Source organism: Odocoileus virginianus, chromosome 27, assembly GCF_023699985.2.
Source record: "Odocoileus virginianus isolate 20LAN1187 ecotype Illinois chromosome 27, Ovbor_1.2, whole genome shotgun sequence".
In the NCBI taxonomy this organism is placed as follows: Eukaryota; Metazoa; Chordata; class Mammalia; order Artiodactyla; family Cervidae; genus Odocoileus; species Odocoileus virginianus.
Window position 1 is genome coordinate 24,367,602 of NC_069700.1, and position 14,753 is coordinate 24,382,354.

At 44.8% G+C, this 14,753-nt stretch overlaps 1 protein-coding gene across 2 annotated transcripts in view; it reads left to right on the forward strand.

The window, feature by feature from the left end:
• RCAN2 (regulator of calcineurin 2) overlaps positions 1-13,341 on the forward strand; it is a 273,404-nt gene extending 260,063 nt beyond the window's left edge. For both annotated transcript variants that reach the window (XM_070456346.1, XM_070456347.1), the window contains one exon: positions 10,771-13,341. In XM_070456346.1, coding sequence (XP_070312447.1) covers positions 10,771-10,931 — 161 coding nt within the window. In that variant the 3' untranslated portion in view covers positions 10,932-13,341. The remainder of the gene's footprint in view (positions 1-10,770) is intronic.
• The last annotated feature ends 1,412 nt before the right edge of the window (positions 13,342-14,753 follow it).

Sequence of the window (14,753 nt, forward strand, 5' to 3'; positions counted from 1 at the left end):
GAATGAATGGGGTATTTTCTGTTGTTTATTTTATAATGCCTATTGTTCCTGACTCCAGAGCAAGTATAGTCCTCTGTTCTTTTTGAACGTGAAACAAAATGGGTCAAACAAAACCCAGCCCAGCAAAACAGCTTATCTGCACTCATCAGCAAAATGGCAAATAGAGATGTCCCTGGCACTAGATGGGTGGTCAGTCAGAGGTGGGATATAAAATGCCAGCCTGTTCTGCTCTCTAGGATGGCTCTGGAAGGTCAAGTTCATTGTCAGTGGAAATGCCTGCAGGGAGAGATATGAAAAGTCATTGTCTGGTCCCTTTTTTCCTCCTGCTATTTTTAGCTCTTGTTAGAGAGATCAATTTTAGTTAACTGCAGAGGAGGGCTTAAAATCGTGCTCGAGTTTCAAGTACACTGGCTATATTTAGATTTTTTTTCCAAATTCTTGTCCATCAAAACATGCCATGGTAAAGCAATTTTGCTGGTTTGCTTCTGTGTGTACATTGTTTCTCCCCAAAGGGAAAAATAAATGTCATTAATTCATGGCACTTATAAGGAAGAAACATTTTCTATTCCAGGCTCATTGATTCTGAGGTAGTGAAAAATTCCATTTTTAAAATATAGATGAATACCTATATTTGGGGTGCCAGTAGCATGACCATTATGTAAGCCCCAGTTCTTGTTCAACAATTCCTATATTCTGATCACAGACGTGGAAAGCAAATAAAACAGCCAGTCCCTGGGCTCCGTTTAGTACAGTCTCCGCACGTCACCCCCCATGGGAGGGATGCACATTTGTGAGCCAGGGACGTGTACTCCTAATTTTCCGCCTCCTTTGGAAGAATTTTCCCTGGGGGGAAAAATATGTTAAAAGGGCTTATCTTCTAAGTCTATATTCCACAATTATCCTCAGTCATTACTGGGTAGCAATATGAAGTGCTTCCTTATTTCACAGGTAAAACGTGCACATTGTAGAAAAACAGAAAAGACATAGAACCAAGACTTGAAAGTGGGTGCACATCCATAGCTATTCCCATAGCCAGACCCCTAATCCTGGGAAAGGAGGAACAAGGTGATCACTCCCAGGCCAGGGAACTCCTGATTCTATGGCCAAGCACACTCTTCTCTTCCCCACGTCTGCACTTTGCTCTCATCCCTAGAACCCAAGCCCCACCTCACAGACTCCCGGGTTTCTCTTTACCTTCCCACCTCCCACTGTGGCTCCCTCTGTCCCTCACCTCTCTCCAGGGTTCCACACCTTTGTCCCAACCACTGATTCAGGGCCTCTGTCTGTTGTCCACATGAAGTGCCTCCAGGTCCTAAATGACTCAGGAGGGAATGAAGATAAATGGCCCCTTAATCCAGTCTTAGAGGAAAACCCAAAGAAGATAAGCAAACTTTCCTTTTTTTTTTAACTGAAAGACAGTTGATTTCCAGTATTAATTTCAGGAGAATAGTGTCATGATTCAGTGTTTTTATAGATTACACTCCATTAAAAGTTATTACAAAATAATGGCTATAATTACCTGTGCTGTTCAATATATCCTCGTATGCACGCTAATTGCTTCAGTCGTCTCCAACTCTGTGTATCCCTATAGACAGTAGCCTGCCAGGCTCCTCTGTCCATGGGATTCTTCAGGCAAGAAAACTGGAGTAGGTTGCCATTCCCTCCTACAGGGGATCCTCCCAACCCAGGGATCGAACCTGCATCTCTTGGCAGGCTGGTTCTCTACCACTAGCACCACCTGCAAGCCCTCAGTATATCCTGATTTCTTATATATTTTATGCATGTAGTTTGCACCTCTTAATCCCCTACCCCTATATTGCACCCTCTTCCTTCTCCCCACTGGAAACCACTGGTTTGTTCTCAGTATCTGTGAGTCAGTTTTTGTTTTGCTATATATTGTAAATGTATACATTGCTTTACACATTCGTTTTTTCTTTAAGATTCAACATATAAATGATATCATATAGTATTTGTCTTTGACATTTTACTAAGCATAAAATTCTGTCTGCCATTGCTCTAAATAGCAGAATTGTTCTATTTTATGGCTGAGTAATATTCATATATATATATATGTATGTATATCGCAGCTGCATCTTTTTTATCTGTTGATGGGCATTTGGGTTGCTTCCATATCTTGTCTACTGTAAATAATGCTGTGTGCACACTGGGGTTCATGTATCTTTTTAAACTAGTGTTTTTATTTTTTATCGATAAATATCCAGGAGTGGAATTGCTGGATCTTAGGGTAGTCCTATTTTTAGTTTTTTAAGGAACCTCCATACTGTTTTCCATAGCGGATGCACCAATAATGAACACAGGTTCCCTTTTCCTCACATCTTCACCAACATTTGTTATTTGCAAGACCTTTTGATGATAGCCGTTTTAGTGTGAGGCAAACTTTCTTTTACTGAAATGGAGCACCTCTGAGAACAAAACCATAGAATCGTTCTCCCTCTCTCCCCTCACTTCCCTCTCCCTCTCTCTCCCTTCACCCCTCCTCCATCTTACCAAAGACCACTTCTGTTCTCCTACCTTGAGAAGGGGCAGGCCTGAGGATAGGGGTGGGTAAGGAAAAAGACCTCAGATCTCTCATGTCAGTAATCTTTTCCTAACATGCGCTTATTCCAGACCCATTGAGGCAGGGAAGTGCAGCCCTGATTTCTCTTCTATGCCCTTCTGAACTCATCGCTCAACTTCGCAGGTGATGTCATGCTCTGACACTCAGGGGACCCCCATTGGAGTCCTACCTCCACCACTTATGTGGGGACCTGGAGCAATTTGCTTCCCCTCTGCACCTCTCCTTTTTTTGATAAATGGTGATAATTTGACAAATTGCAAGCACATCATGCAGATGGAATAAGTAGTACTTGTAAAGGATGTAGCCCAGTGCCTGATACGTAGACACTATCGAACTCATGCTGGATGCCATGGTCATTCTTCTCTGAGCAGTATTGTTTAGCAGGACATCCTCAGAGATTCTGGTTTCCTCTGCCTATGCATGAATTAAGGTATGTACAACACTTGAAACAGAGTCTCACGGGCAGTAAGAACGAGTTGCGTGTCCTTAGTGGTGGTGGTGGTTATTCACATGCATTTGTTCTCGAAACTGCCAGTGAAATATTGGAGTTGGTCTATGCTTTGCTTTATCCCCTCTGCCTCCTAGGCTGAGAGGGCATTCTTTGACTGAAGCTGCGCAAAGGAAAGAGATCAAATTGCGCTCCAGTGATTAGTCCTGACCTTGAGGCTACCTCCAGCAGTTTTCTCCCAAACTTTAAACATGAGCCCATGGAACCAGAAAGGAATCCGAGAAAAATTTCGCAAAGGACTTCTCTCTCTGATATTTCTTCCTCCCTAGATTATTTTTTTTTAAAATCCAAAATCCCTCTTCCCACTTCCTTTTAGAAAAGTGTTTCTTTCTCCACTCTCAGACTGATGTCGTGAATAGATGACTAGCAAATAGCTGTGAATTGATTTGATTTTGTTTTGGCCACATCCCATGGCTGTCGAATCTCAGTTCCCCGACCAGGGTTAGAACCTGGGCCACGGCAGTGAAAAGGGTGAATTCTCACCACTAGATCACCAGGGAATTCCCATAGCTGTGATTTTTTAAAGTTTCAGTAAACCCCTCTGCCCTGGGTCATGTCCTCTTTGATTTTGTCAAAACTTCCCTAGCGGGCCAGTGGTTAAGAGTCTGAACTTCCACTGCAGGGGGTGCGAGTTTCTTCCTCGGTTGGGGAACTAAGATCCTGCATGCCTCATGGCACAGCCAAAAAAAGACAAGATGTAATATGTAGCTGTCAGTCAAGCTCCAACATGAAAAGAGGCATTTTCCATGCTTTAGGATGATAGTTAAACCTCAGGATGTGAGTTTGAATCCCGCCTCCACCTTTTATTAGCTGTGTGACTTTGAGCAACTTTCTTAACCTCTCTGTGTCTTGGCTTCCCCAACTGTAACATCAGATTGTTGCAAACATCAAATGAGATAATCCATGTGCATCTACATATCCAGCCCTGGACATAGTAAATGCTTAGTATGTGTTACCTGCTTACTGTCACTTGATTTTCAAGCCGTATCTTAGTCTACTGAAACTAAGTGCCTATGTTAAGCTCCTAGCTCAGTGTTTCTCAATGTGATATTTTGGAACAGACAATCCTACACATTGAGAACATTTGGCATCTTTGGGCCTCACCTATTAAATGCCAGTATCCACACTCTACCCAGTCCCTATAACAGTCAAAAAAGAAAAGAAATCCCCACCACATTTCAGACATTATTGAGAATGTGGCATATTTGATTGAGAAGCATGCTAGTTGCACTATGGTAGTATTTATCAGTGAAAGTCGCTCAGTCATATCCGGCTCTTTGCGACCCCATGGACTATAGCCTGCCAGGCTCTTCTGTCCATGGAATTCTCCAGACTACTGAACTGGGTAGCCATTCCTAACCACCAGATCGCCAGAGAATCCCCTGGGTTTCACTATTAAGGAGCCCTCTGTGACTGTCACTCAGCTCAGCCACCTTCTCAGCTTTAGCCTTTCATCGGAAACGAAGCTGGCATTATTCGTCTCCCTTATTTCTTATCTAACCCTCAGCCAGTTGTGAAGCAAACAGGGAAGAAGCAGGTGCCAGTTGTTCGTCTAGACTGAATTTTAAGAATGGATGACAGCTTATCAAGGGGAGTGCCGAGAGCATTTGCTGTGGGACCCCTGGACATGGAGCCAGGTTGTGCTGGGTGCTTGGTGCCACTCTGCAGCCTGGATTAAGAGCCCTTCATATCCGATTAAGAAGAAAACAGAAAATTCCAGGAGTAAAATCACTCCAGCCTTGGTCAGGCTGAAGAGACGCTGCAAGCCCCCACCCCCTAATATTTTTTTTTATTGTAAATTTGGGACTAAAAATAACTGCATGTATGCAGTTAGGGGCATACATGCAGTTATTTTTAGTCCCTACACTTTCTTTGTATTCTGTAGCTGGAGGAGAGAGGTGTGTCCAGGTGCAGGCATGGCAGTCCTGCAGCCAACGGGCCCGGGTCCCAGGCCTGTCTCAGGTGGACCGGGGCCAAGCACCTCCACCTCCACAGTTGACCAGGGAGGGATAATCCAGGGCTTGCGGGCCTCCCCTCACTGCCACATGCTATCAAGTCCCAACCTAACACTTCAAAGGAAGGGCAATCCAAATGTGAACCGTTTCAAACACATTTCAAATCATGCCGTACCCTTCCCTCAATCTCTGTGTCCAACCCCTCAACAGGCAGCCTGTGAAAATTCCATTTTACTTATCCCCATAGGTCAGGATGGGACTGTGCCTGCTGCTTCCTCTTGAAAAAAAAATTACAATAAAAAAAAATATTAAGGGGTGGGAGCTTGCAGCGTCTCTTTAGCCTGTTCGACTCTTTGCGCCCCCGTAGACTGTAGCCCACCAGTCTCCTCTGTCCAGGGGTTTTCCAGGGAAGAATACTGAAGTGGATTGCCATTTCCAATCCATTTCCAATCCAGGGGATCTTCCTGACTCAAGGATCAAACCCACATCTCTTGCATCTCCTGCATTGACAGGCAGATTCTTTACCACTGTACCACCTGGGAATCCCAAAGTTACCATAAGACATGAAAATTAGCTCAGTCTATAATTTATAGCCCTTTTATTTTTATAATGTATTAAGCTTTGTCTTCAAAGAAGACTCACTGGCAAGGAAGCCCTACCTAGAGTAACTAGCAACTGGCCGAAAACAAAAGAGACAAGATGCAGAAGGAATAAGTAGTCCACTTTAGCTAGAGAACAAATATTCACTAAAAACATGAGCTGCCATGAAAGAATATTAAGACTAGGCTCTGTTTCAGTAGTTTCTTGCAGAATTTGAAAACAGTAGAATCGTGAGAGGCAGAACTGGAGAGGAGTTATGAGCACCTTCCTTGAAGTCAGGCAGACCTGACCTTGAACCTGACTTTGCCATTCATGACCTGCGTGATCTCAGTGTCCTCCCTCCCATATCATCAAGACTTGATGAAACCCCCGTTACAGAGCTGTTGTAATTAAATCCCCAATTTGTGTGAAGCCCTTGGAGCTGTGGTCTGGCGTTCACGAAGGGCTCAGTGAGGAGCTGCTGCTGTGTTTTGGGCAGATGGCATGTGTCTGTGACGCCTCCTGTGTCCTGGCATCAAGAGCACAGAGAAAATAGGACAAATACCTGCCCTATTCCAGTAGTTTTCAGCTTAGCCGAAAAGTTAAAACTTAGCTATGTTTGTTTTCAGCGATGCCCAAGCCCTCAACAGTTCTGAAGACCTGCATGAGAATTTAACGTATGACCATGTGCCAGAGGATTTTGCATGTGCTTGCTGGAAATTCACAGAGTGTGAATTTCTCAGAGGCAGAAGGTAGAAAACTCTGATCCATGCCTTTTCTGTGAGCTTCTGGCCCTGGCTTCCTTTCCTCCCAAAGGGAAAGGACAGTTTGAATACAGACGGGAAGAGATAAGGATGTGAAGGGCGAGCCTTGGCTTGTCCTTGAAAAGACACACTGGTCTGCTTGGCCGCCCCATGGGTCCCTTGTCACCTCCTGAACCCAGGGGGTCCCCAAATAGAGTGACAGCACTGACATCAGCTTTTGTGGTAGAAGAATTAGCTGAAGCCCAAAGGGAGAAAAAGGCCCAAAACAGAACAATTCAATCCAGCAAAACCAAAGCTATGTCTTTTTATTCTGTGGACTCTCAGCAGCTGTTGGGCTTTGCTGGATTTTGATAGTAAGAAAGTTTCCAGAAATAGAACAGAGAAATGTCAGCGTTAATGGGGTCATAGCAGGGAAACAGCTCTACGACCAAGCAATCTGACTTTGTTAACTCGACGTGAAAGTTACCCTGCACGGGGTGTCTGCTTGTGCCTGATCCCCGTCCCAAGTGTGGCCCTAGCACACTGGGTCCAAGAGGCAAGCATCTCCTTGGGAATGGATAAATGCATTGCAACTAGAGGTGTCTCTAAGAGAATGTTCTTTATCCAAGTCAGGGCAAAGAAAGGGTTTCATCAACACCTTCATTATGTATATTTTACTACTTTTTTTTTTTTTTTTTTTTGGTCTGAAAGCTAGCTTCTTCCCAACAGACGAGGCAAGGGGGAGCATCTGGTCAGTCCCCTGGCCGGGGTCCCGGCTCTCACCACCTCACCCCCGGTTCCCCGGTCTCCATCTGCCGTGGCAGATCATTTTTTGTCATCTATTCATCAGAGGATGAGAGACTGTCACCCACTTCATCCTTGTATCCACCCTTGTATCCATCCATCCATTGCCGATGAGACCACAGGAGCCACTAGTGTCTCTATAAAAGGCACTGCTTCTCTAAACGTGAGAGCATTGAAGAAATCCTGTGCAGAAAAACAAGAACTACCTCATCTGATTACTCAGAAATTATTTCTTTCTCTGCCTCTTGTCTAAAGGTGTCTCTCATTCAGATTTGCAAAGTGTCCTGGTTGGGGGTGAGATAAAATTGTAGAAATCCTGGGAATGGTGACCTTCATCCCTGTCCACAGAATTTTGCTGTTCTCCCAGAATCAAAGATGAGACGCCAAAGATAAATGGGTGCTGGTGGCAGGGAGGGGCTGCAGAGCTGATCTGGGATGCCTTCTCCCTTCTACATCCTCAGCATCCTGCGCTCTGTTACCTTCTCCCCTCACTGTTATCATTTTCCAACAAAAAAATTAGGATGCAGAGTGGAGGAAGGGAGGGGGAAGCTACTTGCACACCAGCATCCTCCCAGGGCTGCAGCCCTCTTCCTGTCACACCAAACCGTATAGGACTGGCTACTGACCTGCTGAAACATGGAGAAGCACCTGAGGGTGCTGGGTACCAAAGTAGATGCCGCTGCATCCCAGCTGCAGGTTTGTATCCTCATGCTGGTAGACTCTATTTCCAGCAAACAACCCAGTAAACTGTCAGGTATTTGAAAACCACTGTTCAAAGAAGCCACCACCCAGGTCTGCCCGCCTGTCACCCAGAGCCTCTCCTGAAACTCTCAGGTGGAGCCAGCTGCACTGAGCTTCCTCTCCTTAGCAACATCTGCAGTGATTCTTTTCCCGTGGGGTTTTGATAAAATGGCAAGCTGTTAAAAGAGAATGGAGCAAACACAATGAAATGATCTGTGAGTTGCATCAGTGTGTGGAGCACAACTACGTGTATGTGTGGAATAGCAACTTTACAGTCGATTACAGGGAAGTTAGTAGACTGTCCATCCCTCTTCCCCAGTGGGGAAGCAAAGCCCACTGGCTTTGTGGTTACAGGAGTAACCCACACAGGTATCTCCTTCTAGTTCTGTTCCTGTCCCCTGGTTTTGTCACTCTGCTCTCCTGAATCTAAACTGGCCCCGTCATCTCACCGTATCAGAGATGTCAACCTCATTGATGCAACTCTTTCTACCTACAGTTTCACCCAATCTTGACTCTAACCTATGGAGTCTTTATGAGCTGTATTTCTGTGGTTCGGATTAGTTCTTGCCCCCTCTGCTGCTTGCCAAGTTCCAGGGAAGTGCTGGAAGTGTCACACGTCATTTTTGTGAAATACCCAGTACCTTCATCTAGGATGTTGGTGGGCAGGGGAGTCCAATTACGACTTCTCTGACTCTTACCAGAGAGGGAACACTCTTAGCAGGGTCTGGCTGTATTCATTTCCTAGGGTTGCCATAACTGGACCACAAACTGAGTGGCTTACACAAGAGCAGTATGTTGCCTCAGGTCCTGGAGGTTAGGAGTCCGAGATCAAGGTGTCGACAGGGCCACGCTCCCTCTGAAGGTGATGGAGAAGGATCTGGTCCAGGCTTCTCCTGTAGCTTCTGGTCAATCCGCAGATGATGGCAACACAATCTGGTCTTCACGTGGAGTTCTCCTTGGATGAGGCAGGCATCCTAATTTCCCCGTTTTATATGGACACCGGTCATTTTGAAATAGGGCCCACCCTCATCGCCTCATTTTAACTTAATCATCAGCAAAGATGGTATTTCCCAAGAAGGTCGCAGTCATACACACTGGGGACTAGGACTGCAGCATCTTGGGAGGGGTGGGATGCAGTTCAACCCATCCAGCAGCTGACTCTGAACACTTACATCGTTCCCAGCATCACCTTAATGTTTGTGGCATTATCAGTGCTGCTCATTCCCTAATGTCAGCACAAAACTTAAAAACTATGCCTTGTAAGCATTTGCTGTTTGCACCATTGATGCTCACCAAGGTGTGCACAGAAGCACAGAAATGCTAGCCTGGTTCTGGCCATCCACAAGGGCACTGTCCACTGCAGATCGAGGCTGACAGGCCAGATACCTGGATTGGGCAGTGTCTGGCTTTGATCCTAGAGGGAGGGTGGGATTTTGGAAACCAGGTGAGACTATAGCAAATAAAGGGCTTCCCAGGTGGTGTTAGTGGTAAAGAACCTGTCTGCCAGTGCAAGAGATGCAAGAGGTGCGGGTTCGATCCCTGGGTTGGGATGATCCCCTGGAGAAGGGAATGGCAATCCACTCCAGTATTCTTGCTTGGAGAATCCCATGGAAAGATGAGCCTGGAGGGCTACAGTCCATGGGGTAGCAAAGAGTTGGACAAAAATGAAGCGACTTAGCATGCATGCATAGCAAATAAAAGTAGCTGGTTGGATGGGTATAAAAACGTGGCTGTCATAACTGATGGGAGATGATGCAGAGTCTTTTGTCCTACAGTCTAAGAAATGATGACTCGATCCAGTGATATCTGGAGAGCCGCTGACCAGGTGGGTCTCTGGGAGAGATTGCTTCTCGATATTTCCCATTCATGAAGGAGGATGGGAAACAAAGGATAGGATGTCAGAAGAAGATTCAGAAAAGTGTGTCAGCAGTTAAGCTGAGAAGTTAAGAGGGTGCAAATTGATAAGGTCCTCTGTGCCTGTCCCCTCCTGGATGCCTTCTACTTGTCTTTAGACCCAGGTCAGCTGTCACCTCCATGGCGAAGCCTTTCAGAGTTACTTGCTCCTTGCAATTTGGTACCCTTGACTTATATTGCCACCCTAGCACTTAACCATTGCATTTTGTGACACTTTGTTTCCATGTGCCATCACTGCTCTGTGCTCGTGTGAAGGACGCCAATGGTTTTGACTGTCTTATAATGAGCAATGGGTCAGACCATGGGAGATGCTCACCAGATACTTCCTGAAAGGAAACAGATACAGACAGGAGGTCAGTCGGCTACTAGTGAAGTGATTACAAGAGGAGCCAGTCAAAAATAGACTGATAGACTCTTGGAACGGGAGGGGCCTTGACTATCATCTAATAACCCCATTACCCGGTAACCATGGCAGATCCAAGATGAGTGGGGATCCTACCTTACTCATCCTGGGGCAGCTCTTACCTTAGGAAATTGTCCAGAAGGAGGAGAACTTGGAGGACCTTCTCCAAAAGATGCTGGAGTCAAGTGATGGGTTCAAGGTTAGCTGTTAGCAGCCATGCTGGGAAATGGAAGAGAAACGGGTAACTTACAGCTGGGCCCACTGAGTCATCACCCCAACCCTTCAGACTGTTGTTACTACCATTTTGAAGTTTACAGCGGTGGAGGCTGAAGCCTAGAGAGGTGAGGGGGCCTGCCCGGGGCCGTCCAGGCGACAGCAGGTACACATGAGATGGAGACAGACCCATCCCATTCCGCTTTCCGACACCATCTCCCAGCATCTCTTGGGACATGTTAAAATGCCCCCTCGCTTCCTAAACAGACTTCACCAAATAATCATTCAGAGTTCCCCCCCGCCTTCTCACCCCCGGTCCACTTGCTTTTCAGGGGAAAAGTATGAGCTGCATGCAGGGACGGAGTCCACCCCCAGCGTCGTCGTGCACGTGTGCGACAGCGACATCGAGGAGGAGGAGGATCCAAAGACATCCCCGAAGCCAAAAATCATCCAGACCCGACGCCCCGGCCCGCCGCCCTCCGTGTCCAACTGAGCTCACCACTCCGCCTCCAAGAGAATATCCGTCTACTCTTTACCATGCTTTTTTTTTTCTCTCCCTGTTGTTTGTTTGTCGGAAAAAAAAAATAATTGCCTTTAAATCCCTGGGTGTTTGGTTGTTTGAAATTCCTTCGTTGTAATCAAGCCTCTCGGACAAAAGGGCTAGGAAAAGGTGATAAGTTTCCTGATCATATCATACCCACCGAGTATAATCCATTATTTAGGAGGTCCTAGGAAAAAAAAAAAAAAAGTAGTATTTTCTTATTAAATGGTCAGCACAGCCTATATACCTTCATGCTCTCATGTGGATCCAAGCCGGAGACATCAGTGACAAATAGCTCCTGTGTTGTTTGTGAACCGTTCCAGTCCCAGTTCTGATGTGTGTGCGTTGTTTTTTCTTCCTGGCCACTTAAGTAGGACCATAAGTAAACTTGACTTTGATTGCATGAGATTTCCCTATCTGGTCTCCCCAGTCCTCTGCATCCCAACATTCCCAGGACATGCATGATCACCAGCATTTATTTTTGTGATTTGAAGATATACTATAAGTCACCGATTGTCAGCATCCAGTCATGTCCTATCTAGGTTAGCAAAATTATCAGCATCCTCCAGCTTAACAAGTCTGGGTAATTGTCACTCTTTGGAGTCAAAGACTTCATAGCTCTGTGAAAATTTCTGGAGGAAAAACTGAGCTTGGCCCCAAAGATAACCCTCAGTAGATTTTAAACATGATTCCCTTGTCAATCTTTCCCAACCTCCTTGGGGAGGCTTGTCCAGGGTGATAGAGACCGATTTCAGACAAACCTATTTATTACAAAAGTCTCATGGTGTCTGAACGATTGTTTGTTTGTTTTTTTTCCTTCTCTTTGTATATTTGTACAAATGTTTCAGCTGTGCTTTTAAAAATCTGGATGTTTTTTATTTAGTGATTCTTCAGCCATTAGCTGCTTTAAAACATATGTGCATTGCTTATGAATGCATTCATATATTAATACAGGTAATCTGATAATATTACACTCTATTATGTATAATGCTGAATTTTGAAAGGGCACAAAACTTCTCTTGCCAATATATAAACAGTTAGCCAACATCTTTGCTATCAAGACCAGTTGTTTTTAAATAAAGTGAAGAAGCAAGTGTCAGCTGCAGGCAGTTGGAATGCAGCTAAATCAACATAGCAGCTGCTGAGCATGTTCAAAGGGAAAGATGGATCCATAAATGTGTGTGCAAGTCCAACTCGTGCAATGCTCATATTGCTCAAAAACGTATTTGTTTTTGTTACATGTGATTTTTCTATTTCTCTAGCCCAAAGTGCATTACAGAAGATACACCTATAGAACCATTACCTTCTGCTCAATGTGCCAGGCCTCATCTACTCCTGTACGTTCAGTGACTTTCTTTAGATGCAAATGTCAATTACAACGGAGTGGGGAAATACTGTCACTACCCAAGCCTCAGAAAAACACACGAGAACAGTAACACAGCCACCTGATGGAAGGATTGTTGTGGTTTTTGATTAAGGTGTATGCTAGTTTCATCAGAAACTGAAAACATGAGACTGAATACTCAGAAATAAAAGTCCGTTTTACTGTGAATATAGCAATATAGTACTGGACACAGTACAGATGAAACTGAGGACAGCGCTGCTCGTAAAATCCTGAGTTTCCATAAGAAAAACGAAGGCTCCTTTGACAAATAAAATCTGAGGAGTATATAATAAGCAAACGCTTTGACTTTCCTTTGCTGTGGAGGTTTTTGGGTTTTCATGGACAGACAAGATTAGACCTAATAGTGGAGAATGCTGCCCTCTAGTGAACCAAGCTGAGAACTACAGGCTTCAGCCATTTTTGTGCTGACTCAATCATTTGTGGATTCTTTGACTTTTTAAACAACTCAGAATTTTCAGAAAAAGGCAGATTCTAGAGAAATCTGGATGAGAGAAACTATTTGGAAATGACTTTTCAGTGTTTCAAAACAGTTCCATCAGACATTTCCAACCAAATTTAGTCAAAATTGAAATGACAATTGTGTGTCATCAAAAAATAAAAACTCAGTGGAGTGTATGACCCAGGTGGTTAGTCTTGGCCACACTTATTGCAAAATGTCGATGTTAATCTATCTCAGATCAAGTAATTCTCTCATGAGATTGGGTTTGGGGAGGTGGAGAGAGGTACATATCCCAGGAGATGGGGAGGAAACAGACAAGATTCCCCTCCAAGCATTGTGAAAGTCAGAATTGCCTCAGTATCCCCCTGACCCACAGGATGCAAGCCTATTCAGCACTATTTTGTTTGAAAAGTTTAACTGTGGAGGGGGAGGGGAAGATTCCCACCAACTGAATCATTTGTGCACGTGTATAGCTCAAAGAGCTTAGATTTCAAATATAACTGGTGAATGACTCTGTCCATGTAGTGTAATTTCTGTGTTGTCTGCCTGAATTGGATCTATCTGATGGTTATTGTGGAAGAGGGAGACTCAGTCTCTAGTCTTTTCAAGACGTTATCAAGAGATGAAAACTCAGCTCTTCCTGAAAGGGAGGGGGAGGGGGCGGGGGAGGAGGGGAGTGGGCAGAGCTGGTTGGCAGCAGGTCATGAAGGAAGAAGAATTTGAAGGGGTGGGTTGGGCTCTGATAAGGGGTCTGGGAGACACCCCTGTTTATTGTCATAATTCAGCCAGCTTGATCCTAAGTGTACCCAGACTCTTTTAACATAATCCCCACTCTATTCTTTTCTTTAAAATGCTGTCTTAGACCTAAAAGTGAAAGCCACACGGTCATGTTGGACTCTTTGCGACCCCATGGACTATACACAGAATTTTCCATGGAATTCTCCAGGTCAGAGTACTGGAGTGGGTAGCCTTTCCCTTCTCCCAGGGATCTTCCCAACCCAGGGATCAAACCCAGGTCTCTCGCATTGCAGTCAGATTCTGTACCTGCTGACCCACCAGGGGAGCCCGTAATAGACCTGAAGAAGGCGAAAATGTACCACATGGGACCCAACAAGCACTATCATAAAATAAAATACGGGTACATTTCCTTTATGAGGATTAAAATCATCTGTTCATCAGATTATACCATTAAGAGAGTGAAAAGGAAAGCGTCAGAGTGGGGGAAGATAATTGTGTTAATATTACCTATAATTGTTAAAAAACTCACATCCAAAATGTAAAAAGAACTACAAATCACTTAGGAAAAGAGACAACTCATTTGGTAAGAATAGTTAAAATGCTTAAATAGGTACTTCAAATATACAGGCAATTCACACGAACACCGTATACCTGACATATCCCTTCGGCCCTTGACATGTGTTCAACATCAATTCTCATCAGAGAAGGACCAGTCAGACCCTCAAAGAGGTACACTACACACCTGTCAAAATTGGGTCTGAAGAAATACGAAGTCATGGTGTCAGTCAAGGCAGAGTATAACTGGTACCACCACCTTGGAGTACTGTTCAGTAATATTTACCAAGCTAAACACAGATGGATCCGGGAGGGATTCCACTCCAGCACTGACAATCAGCAGGTCTGAGTTTTCACATCCACCAATGGACTCCTGTTCACGCAAATTCGTGTGCCCGACACGCAGTGAGGCCAAACAGACTGAAACATGGGAATCTGGAGCAGAGTGAGGTGTAATGCAGGACCGTGCGAGAAGTAGCTCTCACCTAAAGAGCTTTGAGCTCCCTGAAGGGTTTTGGCAAAGCACCTTTAAAAGCCAGGTGAGACACTTCAAGAATGAACTTAGAGTTTCCAGGGAGGAAGTGTGGGGGAAAGAGATAGGGACTTGGAATTGACATGTACACACCATTATATTTTA